Source organism: Lepidochelys olivacea (assembly GCF_965140295.1).
Source record: "Lepidochelys olivacea isolate rLepOli2 genome assembly, chromosome: 10".
In the NCBI taxonomy this organism is placed as follows: domain Eukaryota; kingdom Metazoa; phylum Chordata; order Testudines; family Cheloniidae; genus Lepidochelys; species Lepidochelys olivacea.
The window spans coordinates 56,634,386-56,655,000 of record NC_140420.1 but is presented as its reverse complement, the minus strand read 5'-3'; the positions used below and the strand labels follow the sequence as shown (position 1 = coordinate 56,655,000).

The 20,615-nt window shown below is 37.6% G+C and overlaps 1 protein-coding gene across 3 annotated transcripts in view; it reads right to left on the bottom strand.

Moving 5' to 3' along the window:
- The window catches only part of LRRC49 (leucine rich repeat containing 49), a gene marked incomplete at its 5' end in the record, with an annotated part of 130,612 nt that overhangs the window by 89,885 nt on the left and 20,112 nt on the right, over positions 1 to 20,615 (bottom strand). For all 3 annotated transcript variants that reach the window (XM_084641337.1, XM_084641338.1, XM_084641339.1), the window contains 3 exons: positions 1,020 to 1,163; positions 9,901 to 9,967; positions 20,364 to 20,567. In XM_084641337.1, the coding sequence (XP_084497463.1) occupies positions 1,020 to 1,163; positions 9,901 to 9,967; positions 20,364 to 20,567 (415 nt within the window). The remainder of the gene's footprint in view (positions 1 to 1,019; positions 1,164 to 9,900; positions 9,968 to 20,363; positions 20,568 to 20,615) is intronic.

Below are 20,615 nucleotides of genomic sequence, written 5' to 3'. Positions count from 1 at the left end.
TCTCAGCTCAGTCACATAGACTAAGACAGGACTTTTTCTATTATTATGAAGAAAAGCAAAAAAACCCCAAGTAAACAAAACTGGAAATAGGAGCTGAAGCCTCCATTTTCTATTCTGCAAAACTGACAGTTCACTTTTGTCAGAAAATCATATACCAGTGGTCAGATTAGCTAACATGATCTAAGACACAGCTCAAGGCAAGAGCTCTAATAAAGAAGAAACTGGAACAAGACTCTCTACATATATTAACCTCTCTCCTTTGTTGTCATGTTCCATTTGTTTCTTTCCGAGCGGGAGAATACACTGTTCTAGGTATTTAGCAAAACAGCATTCTTTTATGCAATGTGCTCTTGTTAGTGTATTATGAGTCTGCTACAACTGCTTTATATTAAGGTTTTGTAATAAGAAACTGAAACAATATCTTTTGCAGAAACAGATCTTTAAATTATTGCTCAGGTACTTTCTCATTGACAAAATATTGGACACTGATGGCCTTTTCTTTTTGAAAGTATTGGTTAATGTTAAGTGAAACTGCAAAATTAAAAACAGTATTTTTAATTTTCTTTTAAGATCATACTGACTTTCTCTAACTGTCATATTAAAAAAAAGAGAGGCTACTACTAAAAAAAAGCACTTTATACCATCAATAGCCATGATTTTTAAGTTCAGGATATAGTCAGTATATTGTTTACTATATTTTTAGATACCTACTCAATCTATGCACCAGAATTGTATAGTTTCTTCAAGATTTCCTCACTTTTGGCACTTTAATTAGTATAAAGACAGCTTCATAGCTATAAACAATCATTTAGATAAAATATCCATGTGTTATTTTTGGTTTCATCCACTTCACATAAAACTAACCAAAAGAGCACCAAAATCATAGGACAAATGAAAACAATATAGTTCTAGAACTGTGAAACACTAACATGGTTCAAATCAAATGATAATATTATTGTATTTTGCTAACTTTTTTGTGGGGGAAGGACAACAAATATTAATTGAGCTTTATCACTTACCATGGAGGTGATTTGATTATGACGAAGGTTAAGTTCTGTCAGTGAATCCAGTCCATTAAGGTTTTCTACATAGCTTAAAAGGTTTCTGGCAAGGTTTAACACTCTGAGTTCACCCAAATGATTGATATTTTCTATTTTAGCAATCTGTAATGAGAAGTATAATTAATAGCATGCATATTGTGCCTAGTTTGCTTAGACACCTGTTAGAGATACATTTTAAAGAAATGGAGATACATACTAATATAATTCTACCTTAGTTTTTAATATTTAATCTTCTAACATTCTGTGTATTTCTACTATATGGGCCAAATATGTGCTGCTTCTTAAATGTTCTGTCTGAGAGCCTTACTTCAAGCCAGCCTTGCAAATTCACTCACTTGCCTGAGGCAAGCATGGACCTTCCTTGAGTTAGTGTGACCCAGGCCATCAATTTCTGCAGAACATAAGCTTTAACTGAAAAAATAAGTCTATAGCCCTTATGATTGTGAAGAGAACCTTAAAAAGGTGAACGGAATATAAAGAGGCAGTAAAATGGTAGTGAGCAGCTGCCGCTATTACATCACTGGACCTAACTGGGGAGCTGTATTGACTGCCTCAGTTGGTCTCAGAGGGAATGTCTCTGGCCAGCTGAGGGGAGAATGGAAAGTCCCGCCATTCACTGAGCTGAGTCCATTGTACCAGGCATACATATGTTAGTGTAACTGTAGACATTAATCTGGGCAGCTAGGACTGTGCTTCATTGACAATAAACCTGACTGGGTACCTTCGCTACTAAACCAAGTCTTGTGGTCTTATTGGGCAGTTCGATCGAGGTCTGCTGTGTCAGCTATCTGCACAGAGCTGGGACAGCATACACCGGGAACAAACAAATGCAGCCAAAGACTAACTACGCCAGGCAGAGTTAAGGGTTCTTTAAATGTTAAATTGTTTACTGTTATATGTCTGAATTCAGAATACTGGTGTGTCAGCTATTCCAACAATTGTCTCAGGTTTTATTTCATGCCAAAAAATTCCAGATGAAAATATATACAAAGCCAATAGATAATAAGAACCAAAATATCATTAATCAGAGGAAACATTCCCTAAACCAATTTGATTATAGTAACATGAGAAAAATAGTAACAGGCTTCTCCTCAGTGATGTATAATAGTTTAATATTAGTCTTCTCTAAAGAAACAAAAAGATATTTTGGAAGCACAAGTAAAGATCAACTCTTAATACACTGGGGCACCAAAATAATAGCAAAATGCACAGTGAAGTTTATTGTTTAAAATTGTGTATTCAGACAGACAGATTTGTGAAACTGAAGCCAACAGCAGATGGTTAGCATAAGTGCACAGCTTTCTGCAAATGGCTGTCTAGCTATAACTACAGCAAACTGCAATGCACAAGTTCTAAATGGTCCTAGCTTCTACTGGTACTGCAGAAATCTGGGTTTCATCAATAATTTATAGAGAAGTTATTTATAACTTTTCCGAGTCATAAGCCTCTGTCAACAGTAATGGAATTCCTTCCCTCCTTCCTAATACACTTTTTTTTTACATAAAGATAAACCTGCTTTTAGCCATTATTTTATTTTTAGGTAATAAGTCATTGCCTTTTCATTCTAGGCCATTACAAGTGATATTCCCTTTAACAGATATAAATAATACAGACCTAACTTCCTGTGGACTATTTTCTACTGACCATAAACAAAAGTAATTGATAATCAGTTTTTCAAGCTCCTTTTTTGCATTAGGTTTTAAATAAGAATAGGAAATGTTGCTTTTAAATAAATGTACAAAACAATACTACCCAGTATCTTCATGTTGTTTGTTTCTGAGGATTATTGGATATTTGACTAGTGAGAAAATTTGAAAAGCTCAAAGAGTCAATATAAAAATGCCTTAAAAAAGATTTTTACGCAGCACATATCTCATCAATAATGAAATACCAAAAAGATGGCATCAGTTTATGACGTATTTTTCTTGTGTACATTCAAAAGAGGTCTCCGCTTAAAAATAATATTGCATATATTTCTTATATTTATGTTGTTGAACTTTCAGTTAGGAAAGCATGGCATAGAATTAGATAAAGGACTACACAAAGCAATTCCAACAATAATTTTATTTTTTTTTAAATTAAATGATATGGCATAAAATCTATTCTACATGCAATAGGCCAAATTTTCCTGTTAGTTACACTTGGGCCAACTCCATTCATTTTGATGGGGCAGCCTGGGTATAACTGGAGGAAAGAATTTAGCCCAATATGTCTATAGCTAAAATACCTTTGGAGAGATTTAATGAAATACCGAAGAGCATACCATCAATTTAATAAAAGGCTGTTGCTTTGCCACATAAGGGATCAAAACTAGAGTTCAGTCCCTCTCTTCACAGGGCTGCTCAGGCTTGGAAGCACATTGCTTAGAAATGAAACGTTGACCTGAATGCAGTGTTGTTGTAGCCGCATTGGTCCCAGGATATCAGTGAGACAAGGTGGGTTAGATAATATCTTTTATTGGACCAACTTCTGATGGTGAGAGAGAGAAGCTTTCGAGCTTACACAGAGCTTTTCTTCAGGTCTGGGAAAAGTGCTCCCAGCATCACAGCAAAATGCTATGTGGAACAGATTGTTTAGCATAAGTAGTTAGCACATATCGTAAGGGGGTGATCATTCAGAGTAGAGTGGTCTGTTAAAACCTCTTCAGTCATAAGACAAAAAGAGAGGGTTAGTGGGTTACAGATTGTTGTAATAAGCCATAGATCCAGTATCTCTGTTCTAGATACTTGATTTTTGGTATCTAACAGAGTAATGAACAGAGACACACATTTAAGCAGTAAACAGAGTCATCAAGCAGGAAGGGAAATAAAGAAAGCTCAAACAGGCAACAAAAAAGCCAACAAGGAATATCCTTCCACACAGACTCTGTCTCCTAGTGCCCAGCTGGAAATGTTTTTTCAGGAAAGGGACTGAAATTATAAAAAGATGGGACTAACATCCCAAGGCACACCTTTCTCTCTCCCTACCTATCACATTCATGGCACCTGAGGCAACAAAGAAAGCGTTTGTTGGACTCTGGGGGAGGGGTCCTGACCTATAGGGTTTGGTCAGTAAGACTGCTGAAAACACCTGGTGAGAAACTCTGCTTGAATCTGATATAGTTTGTTAAGTCAGGCATTAGTAGATGTCTTATCTTTTTCTTGTAATCATTTCTGACTTTTATGCCTCACTACTGGTACTCACGTAAAAACTCTCTCTGTAGTTAAACTGGTTTTACTGTTCGACCTATACCAGTGTATTTTAAATTGAAGTGTCTGAAGAACTATTTGAGATAATATGCTGGCGTATTGTTCCCTTTAAGGAATAACAGACTTAAAATATTTTGCATTGTACAAGAGAAGGCTGAGCAGTACAAGACATTTTCTGGGACGGGGTGCGGGGCCTGGGGTCACCCTGCAATATAACCAAAGCTGGCCAGAGCCAGAGTGCAACCCAAATGTGGCTGGCAGGCTGCAGTTACACACGGACACTCAGGGTGTGGCTTGCATGCTAGAAGGCTGTTTGTGAGATGCCCAGGTGGGAGCTATTTCAGTAAGGCATTGTAAGGCACCCAAGATTGCAGGCTGGGGTGACATAACTGCTCATTAGGCTGGATTGTACCCTGGTATGTCACAATCCTCCATGAAGCTGCTTCAGTGGTAGTGCAACAGCAGGAGATCTTAAGCAAGAGCTTTCACTGTCACATGTCCCTGAAGAGCTGAACTGTAAAACCAGAACACCCACAAGGTTGGAGCTCTGGCAAAGGGTATGCTTAAGCTACTGGGGAGTTGATGGGTGGAGTCAGCACTGGCCCTGGGCATCTAGGGAAGCTGGGCCGCATGGTTCTATTTCCATGAAAAGGTATCAAAGAACCTGTACCCAGGAAGTGTACCAGAGAGGACAAGGAAAGAGGTACGGCTGGAGCCTATTCAGACCAAGTGATGCTTAAGACCACATGGGTCTAATATGCTGGGAACCAAATGCAGCAAACTGATGAGTGTCCAGCTGGAGGAGCTCTAGCAGGGCTGTGTGCGACACTCAACTTTACTGAAACTTCTGTAAGAAGAGCAGCAGCAGTCTGTCTCATTCAGACACTAGGAATGGGACTGGCCTTTCTTCTGGATCATTACAACATTTACAAAGGGATGAGAACTAACAACCCTTTCCCCATAGATAATAAATACCCTCATCTTCCCTTGAGTTCAAGGGGAGTTGAGGGTGATCAACATCTTGTATTACTTGGCTTTTAATACTTAAATATGACAGTTAGGGAGATAATATACATCCTTTTCAAGATTCTGATTTTCAGAAGTGATGAGTGTCCACAGCTCCCACTGACTTTAAATGAAGTTGTAGGTGCTCAGCACATCTGAACATCAAGCCATTAATCTCCTCCTGTCTCTGTTTCCCATCTTTAGAAAGCTACACTACACAAATACTTTCTTTTGTCAACTTGAAGTGGTAAGTTCTATTATTGTTAGCAGAATTCTGGCAAACAAGCTTCCCAAAAGCTCCTAGTAAATAATATTTTCGGGACAAGAGTGATCAGCAATCAGGCTCACTGTGAACATGATTCTTTGTTATGGATACTGAGCCAAGTCTTGGGAGTGAGAGAAAGAAGGATATCTTTAAAGGGGCCATTTGTGGCTTGATCAAAGTTTTTTTGTGAGCGTTAGAGAGACTTCAACCTCCCTCAACACTTACAAACTTGGCAAGTTTCTGTTTATTAATGAAAACAACAACTAGCTTTTTATACAGTGTGCTTATCTGCCAGACAAGTTTTCACCTGACAACAGTACATTGCTCAACGTCCTGGTGAGGTGAATATGCCTCAGGAATTACTGGCAATTTAAAACATGTACAGACAAAAAGAGATAGGCAACAATGTGAAAAGTTCTGCTTTTGTGTTCCAACTTTACTTCAACAAAGTCACTCTAGTAGAAGGTAATTGTGGTTAATGATATTAAGAAAGGAATTAAATTTGGACTATAATTAAAATTGCTTACCTAGGGTCTAATTCTGCCATCCTCACTGACTTAAAATCAATGGGACTACTCCCAAACGAAGGTACTAATCAACATGAGTAAGGGTGGCAAGATCAGCACCATAATAGTCATTCAGCTGTTTTGACAAATATATTAGTTATTATACTATAAATGTTTTTATCTTGTTAATGTGTCCAATTTGTTCGGGTTCTCTATAGCTCCATTGAATGATAAAGTGGCTCTTTGCTAAACGTGTGGTTAGAGGCTATGCCAACAAAGGGAATTCTGTACCTATGTTGCATCATTAAAGAGACAACTTGCCAAAGTTATCAGTCATTGCAATACAGCAAAAACAATTATTCTTTTAGTCCTACTGGAAAGATTACATATTCAAAACCCAAATTTAATTTTGGATCATACATCAATACTTGACTTTGGACCCTTCTGTTTTGTTATTTTAGTTGCTATGTTCTGCAGTACTGGATTACTTTCTTTTAATGTTATGAAATTTAATTCTGTGGTTGAAAGGGGATTATTATGGCATGTTTGGTTTGGAAATTGTACATTTTCAATACTAATATAAAAATCAAAGGCTACCTTAAGGAAAGGTCCCAAGAATCTCAAGATGGAACAAAAAAATATAGTCTTCCTTCATTAATAAAAACAAAACAAAAAAACACAGACTCCACAAACAAGAGAGCAATAGAATAAGAAATAGAAAAATTACACTTTTTCATGTTATAGCAGATCTGCCTATTTTCTTAGATAATGGTTTATATAATCATAAATATTTTTGTTTTAAAAGTATCCATTGATCTTTAAACAAAATTCCCTCTTCTCCTATGTGCATTCATACAAAATTAAAGAAATATGGATAACAGTATTTTTAAACATATAGCTTCCTTGTGAAATTGACAAATGCATTTACAAAAGTTACTGTGACTTAATATCATACCTTACCTATCCCCAAGAGATGTAGGCAGGGAGATGTAATTCGTTAATGTAATATAGTTTTACACTTTTCATACTGACAGGTTTCAGAGGAGCAGCCATGTTAGTCTGTATCCGCAAAAAGAAAAGGAGTACTTGTGGCACCTTAGAGACTAACAAATTTATTTGAGCATAAGCTTTCGTGAGCTAGAGCTCACTTCATCGGATGCGTTCAGTACCACTGAACGCATTTGATGAAGAGAGCTGTAGTTCACGAAAGCTTATGCTCAAATAAATTTGTTAGTCTCTAAGGTGCCACAAGTACTCCTTTTCATACTGTCTATTCAATGAGAAACATCCTGCCCTTGCAAAACAGCAGCAAGCTAAATTTGAAGGTCCCAACCATGTATATGCCCCATATTTACATTCTTAGTCCTTCTCAACTAGAAAAGTAACACTCATTAACCTTTTCAGTTTGGATTTCTCCAGTATATATCACTTTGCCAGCAATAAAAAGTATTCCAACTTCTGGTGTAAGATTTGCCCACAGCTACATAGGTGTCATGTACCAGCAGCTGGATCAGGCACCATGTGCACAACTCTTACTGAAGTCCCAGTGAAGTTAAAGGGAATTTCACAAATATATCTGAGGAAAGAATCTGATTATATGAACATTTAAAAGAGTTGTATATTATTTGTTGATTTTTTAAACAAATATACTTCATTAATAATTTTCCCCAGCCTAATTTCCATTTTTGCTTATTGTAACCTGTGCCTGCATAATTCTTTGTATCAAAGCTTAGGTTACAAATCTAGACCAAAAGTTTCAAGAAAATGTACATGTATTTGCAGCCACAAAAAAAGGGCATGCATTTGCATATTTAACTTGCATGTGCATTTACTGTAAGTGTATAACAGTACATACAAGTAATGATATGGATGCATAACTGGTCTGTCATAAATATAAAGGGAAGGGTAAACCCCTTTAAAATCCCTCCTGGCCAGAGGAAAAATCCTCTCACCTGTAAAGGGTTAAGAAGCTAAAGGTAACCTTGCTGGCACCTGACCAAAATGACCAATGAGGAGACAAGATACTTTCAAAAGCTGGGAGAAGGGAGAAAAACAAAGGGTCTCTGTCTGTTGGTATGCTGCTTTTACTGGGGATAGAACAGGAATGGAGTCTTAGAACTTTTAGTAAGTAATCTAGCTAGGTATGCGTTAGATTACGATTTCTTTAAATGGCTGAGAAAAGAATTGTGCTGAATAGAATGACTATTTCTGTCTGTGTGTCTTTTTTGTAACTTAAGGTTTTGCCTAGAGGGATTCTCTATGTTTTGAATCTAATTACCCTGTAAGGTACCTACCATCCTGATTTTACAGGGGTGATTCCTTTACTCCTATTTACTTCTATTTCTATTAAAAGTCTTCTTGTAAGAAAACTGAATGCTTTTTCATTGTTCTCAGATCCAAGGGATTGGGTCTGTGGTCACCTATGCAAATTGGTGAGGATTTTTACCAAACCTTTCCCAGGAAGTGGGGTGCAAGGGTTGGGAGGATTTTGGGGGGAAACACGTGTCCAAACTACGTTTCCCAGTAAACCCAGTTAGAGTTTGGTGGTGGCAGTGGTTATTCCAAGGACAAAGGATAAAATTAATTTGTACCTTGGGGAAGTTTTAACCTAAGCTGGTAAAAGTAAGCTTAGGAGATTTTCATGCAGGTCCCCACATCTGTACCCTAGAGTTCAGAGTGGGGGAGGAACCTTGACATGGTCGTTCTCAAACACACAATCCCCTAAAAATTTAGGCCCCCTCTAAAAGCAGACACTATGTTTTTATATTGCCCTATCACTATGTATTTGAGCACATACTACTACTCCTAAAAGTTCAATAAAAAAGCTAATCGAAAGAAACAATTATGTTTTCACCTATGTAAATTGTTCATTAAAGCTTTTATGTAGGTATTTCCATTCCCCACTCTCTACAAAGTGCAGCAGTAACACAATAAGGAGCAACATTAGGACAGAGCCTTGTCAGATCAAGAATCCAGAGTATTCATACATCGATTTTACATATTCAGGATAACCACAAATTATTTTAAACAGCTCAGCTATTTAAACATTTTGTATCACACATTTTACATTTTCCAAAAGAATACTGTACCTAACTTACTTATCCTTACACACTTTTCCACTGGATAGATCAGAAAAAGTACTGAGAACCTTACAATCCCCTTACTCTCTCTCAAACATATCTATTATAATAACACTTTTCACTTTGATAACCTCTTCATCAGAGTAAATAGAAGCAATATACAAAGATGATTACATACCCCTATTTTAGAGGCAGGGAAACTGATGCATTCTTCACTGGTTAAGTGATCTACCCATGTCATATTGGATATTCTTGGCAAACCTAGGACCATATCCTGGATTTCCCAAAGCTCAAGCCACTGCACTAATCACAGACAATACTGCCTCCCTGTATTATTCACTGCCAGATTTTGAATTATTGTACTTTATGCAATGAGTCATTTGTAGATGCAATATTTCACTGGTTACTGTAACCATTTTAACTCTTCTACCATAAAAATGACTGCATATTATTTTAGCTACATCACAGCTATTTTGCGTTAGATGAGTGTGTTGTAGCTCTAAGTGAACTGATCCTGTTATTTTTAGTTGTATGAATATTTAGTAAGTTAATGGTTTTACTTTTCATAAACTTCTGAAAATATAAGAAATTAGAAACCAAAATCCAAAATAACATCATGCTCCCTTTGATTAATTTATAAATCTCTGTGAACGCACTAATAAAAGCGGTTGTAAAACTATTAACTCCTCCTTCATAAAAGTAATACTACAGGAAACCACACTGGAGATGCAACATGTCTAAATCAGTGTTATTTGCAAATGGTTTAAAATAACAGATGTACTTACTGTACAGTACCTGATTTCCATGAAGATCCAAAACATCAAGATTTTTTAAGTTCTCCAGATTTGAGATTTTCTTTATTCTGAAACATTTAAATGTTGACAAAAGTTGTTTTTCATTTCAGATTAAAGTATTTTGACATTTCTTCTACAAAAACATTTAGCTTATCATCTATTCGTACCAAGTATAAGAAAATAAGAGGGTAACTGTTAACCAACCGAAATGAGTAAACTTCTGTATATAGCCCATACCCATTCAAGACACTTTAGGAACCCAGTGATACAGGTGTTGAGTAAAGGCTAAAGTCATAATACCAGGTGCTACTGCCACTGGGGAAAGAGAAAAACATAGCACCTTTCTCTATAAAATGTAATGTACCAATGTCTGTTGTGATTAATTGAGGAATACTGTTTTAGGACGTTAGAAACGAAACTGCCAAAAGGTCACGACCAGAACCAATTTACTTCATAGGAATTACAAAATGAATTTAACAGTTATTCTGGAAGATACTACTTAATTAGTAAATCAAGATAATTATAACAAAAGAGGGTCACGGAGTGCCACTATTACAGTTTTCTGATATACTTTCTCCCCCAAGTGTGGCCTGTAATGTAATCATGTATTAACCTTTTGGTGTCTGTCAAGCATTCAGTATGGGAATACACATGCAGTACAGGTCTGATTTTCACTCAACAGGATGCTTTCTTGCCAACAAGCTAAAATAATACTGAAAGAACGGATTTTGTTTAACTTAGGACTCTTCAGTAGAGTGTGTGTGTGTGTCTATATTATATAAATACACACACACACCACCTAAAGTGATAATACAAAGATAGATAAGCTCTACTCACAAAGCAGAATTACATTTTCCCACAAAATTATTTTTTTGTTTTAATTTTAAATAAATGTATCACAATTTATGTCAACCAGAATGAAACTAGTCAATCCTTTAACCAATTTATAATGTTTCTGAGCTCTCAAGAGACCCTTCACTTTAGGTGATACAGAGTGGTATCCAACTGTCTAAGACTGGAATGAGGAACATCAAGAGGATTTAAAAGCATTTCGGAGTATGGGTTCTTTCTCCCAAACCCTAGACTGCTTTCCCGAAGCCACTGCCTTTTCTTCAATGACTATTTCTCTATTCTAGAAGTACTGTTCTTGGAACAGTATTGCTAGCCTACCTATAAAACCTTAAAGGCCAGTACACCTTTTTACAGTAATTAAAAAAACAATTACATCTGTTGAAATTCTGTGAGATTGATATTATTTTAGAATTGAGGAATTAAGGGTAAATGTAACAATCTGTTGCATCAAAGAAAGTTTACCCAAATCACTCACTTTGTTGTGAAATAGCCTTTGCACATACATTAAAGGCTCTAGGAAATGGATCTTCCATCATTATAGCAGGTCTGCATTTACCAGTATATCAAAAGAATCTGGTGCACCAAACATTACCATCCAGTTTATTTTACACCACTTTGAAAATGAACAGCTTACATCCATATCCATTTCACTGTGGCTGGTACAAGAACAAAGGTTAACTTGCTGACTTACATATTTTTCCTTTCTCCCCTTGGTTTACCATCTACACATCCTAATTTTTACATCTTCCTTCTACTGTCACACTAGATGTTTTTATTTTAATCCACCCTCCCTTTATTTTCCATTGTCTCTTGTTCTGCAAGATTAAGTGCTTCCTTCTCCTCTGATGTAGCTGCTATCTTACAAACTCCATCCTCATGCTTCAACTCACCCATTACCAATACAGTACTTGATAGAAAATGCTAGTTCCAGCCATCAGATGAACTTTACTCCCGAAGCCAAAACTATTTAAAAAATCTAAACATTAACTGACAGGTATTTTGCCTGCTTTGAGCAAATATATTCTTTCCTTTACCTTTAAAAACATATTCAATTCACCAACCCCCGAACTTGCCACTAAGGAACCTGTTGCTTAGTCTACTCTAGGATGTAATGACATCTGAAGCAACAGTTCAAAATCCTCATCCTAATTCAGTGTTAAAATACTAAATAAGTGCACTAACTACTGTATTACAGAATCAGCCTGAAACTGCAGTTTTAGCAAACAGCACATAACAGAGACAGACTCCTTAATTTTAGAATAACAATTTTAAATATAAGATGCATTTATACCAGTTTTAGTCTATGTTACAGCTCAGGCTAATTAAAAGAAAATATAGACGACATATTATATCTATAGTCTTCAGTATAAAAAATATGAAATATACTATTAAACTGTAAATAGTGCTAGGCTGTTGGTCTAGCTTGAATGCAGCACACTGCCACTCTGGGGAAACGGGATAAAAGTCAGGTACCTATGCTCTTGACTCTCTTTCTGGCTGTCAATAGTAATACAGATCCAGAGTGCTCAGCCTCTGAGGGGGGGACCTGGAAACAAAATACTTTCTCCATAGAAAACCCCACTGGTTGAAGAACACCACTACTGGCAAAGAGCTGATCCCGTCCCTTCTCACCTAGAAAGGAACCATTAGTGATAAAGGCTTTTGGGAGTTTGTAGGAAGGGAGATTCTAGTGAGAAAATCACTAAGAATATTAAACTGAAGATCACTGGACTTCTTGTAAGTAATACAAGATGTCAAAGGAAAAGTAAAGGGAGATGACAGGTTTCAGAGTAGCAGCCGTGTTAGTCTGTATCTGTAAAAAGAAAAGGAGTACTTGTGGCACCTTAGAGACTAAAAAATTTATTTGAGCATAAGCTTTCTGAGCTACAGCTTACTTCATCGGATGCATACAGTGGAAAATATAGTGGGGAGATTTTATACACACAGAAAACATGAAACAATGGGTGTTACCATACAGACTGTAACAAGAGTGATCAGGAAAGGTGAGCTATGACCAGCAGGGGTGGGGAGGGGAACCTTTTGTAGTGATAATCAAGGTGGGCCATTTCCAGCAGTTGACAAGAACAGTAGGAGGGGAAATAAACAAGGGGAAATAGTTTTACTTTGTGTAATGACTCATCCACTCCCAGTCTTTATTCAAGCCTAAGTTAATTCTATCCAGTTTGCAAATTAATTCCAATTCAGCAGTCTCTCGTTGGAGTCTGTTTTTGAAGATTTTCTGTTGAAGAATTGCCACTTTTAGGTCTGTAATCGAGTGACCAAAGAGATTGAAGTGTTCTCCGACTGGTTTTTGAATGTTATAATTCCTGACGTCTGATTTACTCTTTTACGTAGAGACTGTTCCGTTTGGCCAATGTACATGGCAGAGGGGCATTGCTGGCACACGATGGCATCTATCACATTGGTAGATGTGCAGGTGAATGAACCTCTGATAGTGTGGGTGATGTCATTAGGCCCTATGATGGTGTCCCCTGAATAGCTATGTGGACACAGTTGGCAACAGGCTTTGTTGCAAGGATAGGTTCCTGGATTAGTGGTTTTGTTGTGTGGTTGCTGGTGAGTATTTGCTTCAGGATGGGGGGCAGTCCGTAAGCAAGGACTGGCCTGTCTCCCAAGGTCTGTGAGAGCGATGGGTCATCCTTTAGGATAGGTTGTAGATCCTTGATGATGCGTTGGAGAGGTTTTAGTTGGGGGCTGAAGGTGATGGCTAGCGGCATTCTGTTATTTTCTTTGTTGGGCCAGTCCTGTAGTAGGTGACTTCTGGGTACTCTTCTGGCTCTGTCAATCTGTTTCTTCACTTCAGCAGGTGGGTATTGTAGTTGTAAGAATGCTTGATAGAGATCTTGTAGGTGTTTGTCTCTGTCTGAGAGGTTGGAGCAAATGCGGTTGTATCGTAGAGCTTGGCTGTAGACAATGGATCGTGTGGTGTGGTCTGGATGAAAGCTGGAGGCATGTAGGTTAAGTATAGCGGTCAGTAGGTTTCCGGTATAAGGTGGTGTTTATGTGACCATCCCTTATTAGCACCGTAGTGTCCAGGAAGTGGATCTCTTGTGTGGACTGGTCCAGGCTGAGGTTGATGGTGGGATGGAAATTGTTGAAATCATGGTGGAATTCCTCAAGGGCTTCTTTTCCATGGGTCCAGATGATGGAGATGACATCAATGTAGCGCAAGTAGAGTAGGGGCATTAGGAGGCGAGAGCTGAGGAAGCGTTGTTCTAAGTCAACCATAAAAATGTTGGCATACTGTGGGGCTATGCGGGTACCCATAGCAGTGCCGCTGATTTGAAGGTATACATTGTCCCCAGATGTGAAACAGTTATGGGTGAGGACAAAGTCACAAAGTTCAGCCACCAGGTTTGCCGTGACATTATCGGGGATACTGTTCCTGCCGGCTTGTAGTCCATCTTTGTGTGAAATGTTGGTGTAGAGGGCTTCTATATCCATAGTGGCCAGGATGGTGTTTTTAGGAAGATCACCGATGGATTGTAGTTTCCTCAGGAAGTCAGTGGTGTCTCGAAGATAGCTGGGAGTGCTGGTAGCATAGGGCCTGAGGAGGGAGTCTACATAGCCAGACAATCCTGCTGTCAGGGTGCCAATGCCTGAGATGATGGGGTGTCCAGGATTTCCAGGTTTATGGATCTTGGGTAGCAGACAGAATACCCCTGGTCTGGGTTCTAGGGGTGTGTCTGTGCAGATTTGTTCTTGTGCTTTTACAGGCAGTTTCTAGAGCAGATGGTGTAGTTTCTTTTGGTAACTCTCAGTGGGATCAGAGAGTAATAGCTTGTAGAAAGTGATGTTGGAGAGCTGCTGAGATTTCTGTGGCTGGCAACATCTCTTCTCAAGCACATTCCACTCCTTACCAAGGCCTAACTCAGAGCCCTGAAGAGTCCTACTATTTTACTGCTTTTTTTTATTTTGTTCTGTTCCATTTGCTGAGATTCCAACCTCAAGTCACCATACATTATTATGTAGACAACAGCATCACCTACTGGCAGACTGTATTAAACATCCCATGTTCTATTCTTCAAGAACCAATTAGAAAAACCAGAACAAGGTAAAAAAAAGGGTTCTTTCTAGCCATTTATCAAAATACAACTCTTCAATGGCTGTTTCCAAACCACAACTTTTATATACAGCATACTATACCAGCACTCTGATGTTATTACTATTTGGAAACTTTGACCTTTCATAGCACTCTTAAATAATAATTGTTTTATGTAGTACTAGGCAATATGCTTAAAAGTCATAAGTAAAATATTTAATGCTGCAGTGCAAAAAGCTAAGGCCCCCAAATAAATAGGAATAATACAATACTTTCTGACAACTTTATAGGATTTTTTTCTTTTAACATTAGAAAACACTTCCTTGGTAATCAGGTGCATAAACCACCTAAAATTTGCTTAATGATTTTTCCAATTCAAGCGATAAAGTACAGCCTTTTGCTGGAGATGGTCGATATGAATGACTTGAACAAACACAGAGTCTCATCATACAGCCCTTAGTGACACAACTACGCCTATCGATTAGATAGGAGTACTCATACGAGTAAAGGTTTCAGGATTTGGCCTATATTTTTGTAGTTACGCTATTTGCTAGTTGTATTTCCTACCACCATAGCAGAAACCATGAACCAGTGGGAAAATCCACCATCCAGTCTATGTACTGTCTTCCCATCTAAAGATGAACTACTTGTAGAAAATATTTAAACTGGCTGGAAGGGACCAATTTAACAGCCTACTTTGTGTGCAGAAAGACAGACGCCTTCATCCGTAGCAGAGAAATGTGCAAAATATTAAAACTACTTTTAGAGACAATCTTCAATGACAAGATTACATGGGCTCATGTGTACATTAAAAGTAGGAAACTTTTGTGGAAATATTGATAAAAGTTTCATGTAAAAAAGTTCAGCAGGAAAAGATGATTGTAAGAATTGGAGCATGTATATCTTATGTAACGTCTTCAACATTTACTACTCCAAGATGGTGAATTGATATGCAGTTAAAAAAAGAGGAAAGTTTGATGACTGGAGATAGATGGTTTGAGATTAGAAGTGGCTAAGTTTACTTGGGACTACCACCTTGCTGCAGTGAAGTTTGAGGCACACGTTAGCCGTTCTGTAGATTAGCTTCTGGCAATAACTAGAGAAAAACTTTCTTCCAGCCTATACACTGAGTGAAAAATTAATACTGACCTGTTTAAAGAATTCAGGCTCAGAAACAAAAGGTCCAAATGAGACCTTTTTTCTGGAAGAGTGGAAGGGAAGGACTGAAAAAGTGTAGTGTGCTTGCTAGTAACAAATCTATTATGACAACATCACATACTGTTTTTGGCACGACGCTGGTTTTGGCAAGATCACCTTTAACTCTTTAAAATAAAAAACCTAACAAAATTAAGACTAAACTATTCCTACAAAAGCTAAATACAAAGGAAAACATTGAACACTACTAAAGCAAATGCAAAGTGGTTCAGAACACCAACAGCTGGAAAAAATGGAACAGAACTTGATGGAGCAATGTGCACCCAATGGGTATTTAGAAAGGAAATGGCCAATGCTCAGAGCATGTTAGAGCCTAAACTGGCTTTTTGCAAGTTCCTTTTCAACATCTGTTAAGAGTGGACATCTGGAGAAGACAGCAAGAATGGAAAGTTCATTATACAAAAATAGAATAGGTTTGGTTTTACAGAACCTTCTTCAGTTATATCTTTTGCAAAAAGAAATGAATATCGGGATGGTTCAGCTATGATCCAGTTTTAGCTGAGGAAGGATACAGAAACATAGTTCAGGTTTTGGCCCATTTTAACATTAAAAGAAAAGAATAAATAGAGCAGTCTTTAAACAAACATTGGTATAAATGTGGGAAAAGTGGAACACTTATGTATTTAGAGGGACTGTTATGGTTTCCTCAAGCTTTCTGATTAGAAGTATCCTCTAATTTAAGAAAAAAAATTACAAAGGTTGAGTTTTCCTGGGACCCTGCAGTTGAGAAAACTCTAGTGAGAAAATATATTTCAGCAAAGGAAAGGCAACCTCTCCCCTTGGCATGACAGACTTATTTTGGGAAAAAAACAAAATGCTCTCAACCTCATTTTGGGTGACTGAAGCATGGGATATAATTATTATGGAAAGATTAACTGATATTACATGCAATAATACATGATTATTAAAGAGATGGGTCCCATTCTTGAATTAATGTGAACAAATGGAGGACTCACTCTCTAAGACTAAATCTTTGGACTTTTTTTAAAAAAACAACTATTATTCTTAATAAAAATGGCAAAAATCTTATTATTTTTAGCCAATACACAAGCCTTACTATGTTTCTCCAAAATACATAAAAGTTAATCTGTAGACAGCTTGCCCAATTTTTGGTTATTTAAAAACATTTGGGACAGGGTTCTAATTTTTGTTTCGGTTAAGTTTTAGTTTTGTATTGTGTGTCCCTGGATGTCAATAAAATGTTGTTGTTGTTGTTTTAATGTAATATTCTTAGAAAAGCACTGTACATTGGACAGATTGTTTCATCACATTTGATATCCTGATTGTGTGTATTATTACCACTGTTGCAAAGTTAAAGAAGTTTTTGAGAAAAAATATAAAACATGATGCCTAAACATGATAGGCCAGATTTATTGTTTACAGCCTAGCTCCATCATCATTGCTGAGTTATATCAAAGATGAGTTTACCCTAGTGAGATTTAATAATTTCACAAATAAAACATAAAATAGCTCAACCAAGTATCAACAAGTAAAAAACCTCCTTTAAACTGGTGTACTCGTGAATGAAGGCCTTCTGTTTGTAGAAACAACCACTCCAGTTCCAGAAAGAAAAGGGTTAAATTTGTTGCTCCTATGTGTCTTTCTGAATTTTTTTAAACTACTAAGGGAAGATGAGGGTAAGACAGATAAAACACCTGTTTTAATGAGTGTTTCCATGGAAACTTCCTGGAATGGTGCCTGGTGGCTTATAACCCAAGGCCCTTCTCTATTTTCATTCCATTCAAACTCAGCTGATTTATGTTTATGTAGATTCCACCCTCATCAGTACAGTGAAAAAGTATCCATGTCATAGGAGAAACTGAGATTTGGTTTGAGCTGAGGGGACAAAGGGGAGAGAGAACTTTAAGATTCAGAGAGGAGATGAAAAAAACAATCAGAACCAGGCATTCCCGCAACATAGTACCATCTAATAAAGAGACAAACAGAAACAGCAGACTGGCAAACCTGGGCAGTTAGCGAAAGTGAACAACTACTGGGAAAGACTGGTAACTCTCACCTTATCTCATTGAAAGGTAGTTCAGTGTCCAAGGCACCAGAGAGGAAACTCCTTAATAAATCTTCTTTGGCGCAGAAGTCCCTAAGTGATTAATTTCTTTAAAACTAACACCCAGTATTCCCTGAACAAGTTTGACCAAAATCAAAAAAAGACCTGACCTGAACGCCAGATCTGAGACAAAACTTGATCTGAAGTAGATGACTTCTAGCATCTCCCACAGAGAAAAGCCATTAACATTGAGAACCTAATAGCATACAGAAATTGATACCTAGGAGAATTCAAAGTTAATCCAGTTAATCCAAAGAATTCCTACTAAATATCATGCCTCATCTAAGCAAAGTGTTAAGATCGCAAGCTTATATCTTTTCTTGAAACCTGATATCCAGCCATGTGTACAGTGTTTAAGAGTGAAAGAAATTTAACTTCACAATCCTAAAACCGTGGAGGCATTTACTCCACTGAAAACTTCATATTTGTATATTTGCATACTTTAAATTAACTGACATTCTAGGTTTAGTTTTGAAACAGATTCATTCCTATGCTGATGGGCCAGAATCTGTTATCAATTACATTGATGTAAACCAATTCAATTTACAGTAGAACCTCAGAGTTACGAACACCAGAGTTACAAACTGACCAGTCAACCACACACCCCCTTTGGAACAATCAGGCATCAGCAGCGTTGTATAGGGGTGTATCAAAGATGCCAAGCCCTATTGTGTTAGTTAATTTCTTCAGGTTTAAGATGCACTTTTCAGCAGGGCTGTACTGGAGCAATGTATGCCTTAGGTACAACAGAGACCCCACAATGGTTCTGTCCCCATGCTCCCGCTCCCATGCTATGGCCACCACTTCCTTTTCGAATGGTTGTGGCAGAAAGGAGGGTAGCAGCTTAAGACTCCCATTTTCCCCCCACCTCAGGCTCCCCCTCACCTCAGAACAGTGGGTCCTGAAGTTAACACCCTTCTGAGATACAGTTCACCTCTCTCAAAGCTTTTGTTTCAGGCTGACTGCAGAATCAACTAGCTGTCACTGCACAAGTTATATTTGGGTCACATTTTCAAGTTTTTCTTTACAACCATGAGTGCCAGAAAACAGAGGGCTAGAAAATTATTTTTACATTTAAATGAAAGCCGAGATTCTGATGTAACCACATAACTTCGGGAGCTGTGAACTTAAACCAGCCTTTGTTCTCAGAATCATGCAGATAAACTAGTTTACTTTTAAAAAAATAATGATTTTACTGAAAGTGAGGACGTCAATAGAAATTGCTAAAAATTCTTGCATAGTAATCTGAATTTGTGCACTCCTTGCAATATCCATTGTCCTGTATTACAATATAAATTGTTAATATTTCAACTTTTAACTTATTTGTTACACTGTCAACAGAACTGTATAATTAGAAGCACTATCAGACTCAAGATCCCAAGATCCCATATTATTTAGCTCTACTTACTAGTCTGCTCCTTCATATTTAAATGTGGTGTAGCCACTCCATTGTACCAGAAAGCTATATTCAAGTCCCCAGACACAGTGGCACAATGGGACCCAATTTCACATCAGCAAACCCTAAATTTCACTGAAACATTTATTCTACCATCATGAAATACCTTGCATTCGCATCCTCCCTTACTCATACAAAACCATGCACATCTCAGTTAAAAATACTTATTCATTTACCACTTGTCATTATTATTTTGACAATTTTTTAAAACTATAGAGCATAGAGCCCGAGCCGTTCAGCTCCATTCCTGTAGCCTCCACTCTCCTTCCTCCAATATATGACAGGAAAAGGGGAGACTGTAGGCAACTTCTGAAGCTCCTTTCCACTACTCCCTAGGACTTCATTACTGTGCTATTCTCCACTTGGCTTACAAACTTCTCACTCCCTCCACTCTCTAGCTGCAAGCTGAACTCCAGCGCTTGGTTCTCCAACCCCCTGATACCTGGATACATCAAACAGTGCAGGGATTATGCACTGTAATTCAATTAACGCCCTCTTGTGGGGAAAACTAGAGAGCAAGAGTCACCAGCAGGCAGTTCCTGGCAACATAGGGATATAAAAGTTGTTCAACATCTGGCTGCAGACAAAATGGCAAATTCCATAGCAAAAATTCTGAGTTTTGTGGCATTTTGGAAAAATGAAAAATCCCAGCACCATGCTCCACGTTGGTCCTAACAGAGACGAATGAAACAGTTTGCAGCTCTCATAACTAATCTGACAATCAGGAACTTTAAACAGAACAGATATGATGCAGGCTACAGGTGTTACACCATAAATAAAATATACAGATCTATTCAAAAGAACTTTTGTTACCTGTTCTTCCCCAACAGGAGGACACGTAGAGACCACAAAGTTGAAAGCCCACTTATTTCCTCTATCTGATTATCATATAAATCTAAGAAAACAAGATGCTGCAGATTAGAGATATTCTGGATCCGAGTTATAAAGTTATGCTGGAAGTTCAACAGGCGAAGATGTTCTTCCCCATCGATAACTGGACAAACTGTCAGTTTTTGCCTGAAAAAGAAAGATTGTAAGTAATAATTTTGTAATCCATTATTAGAA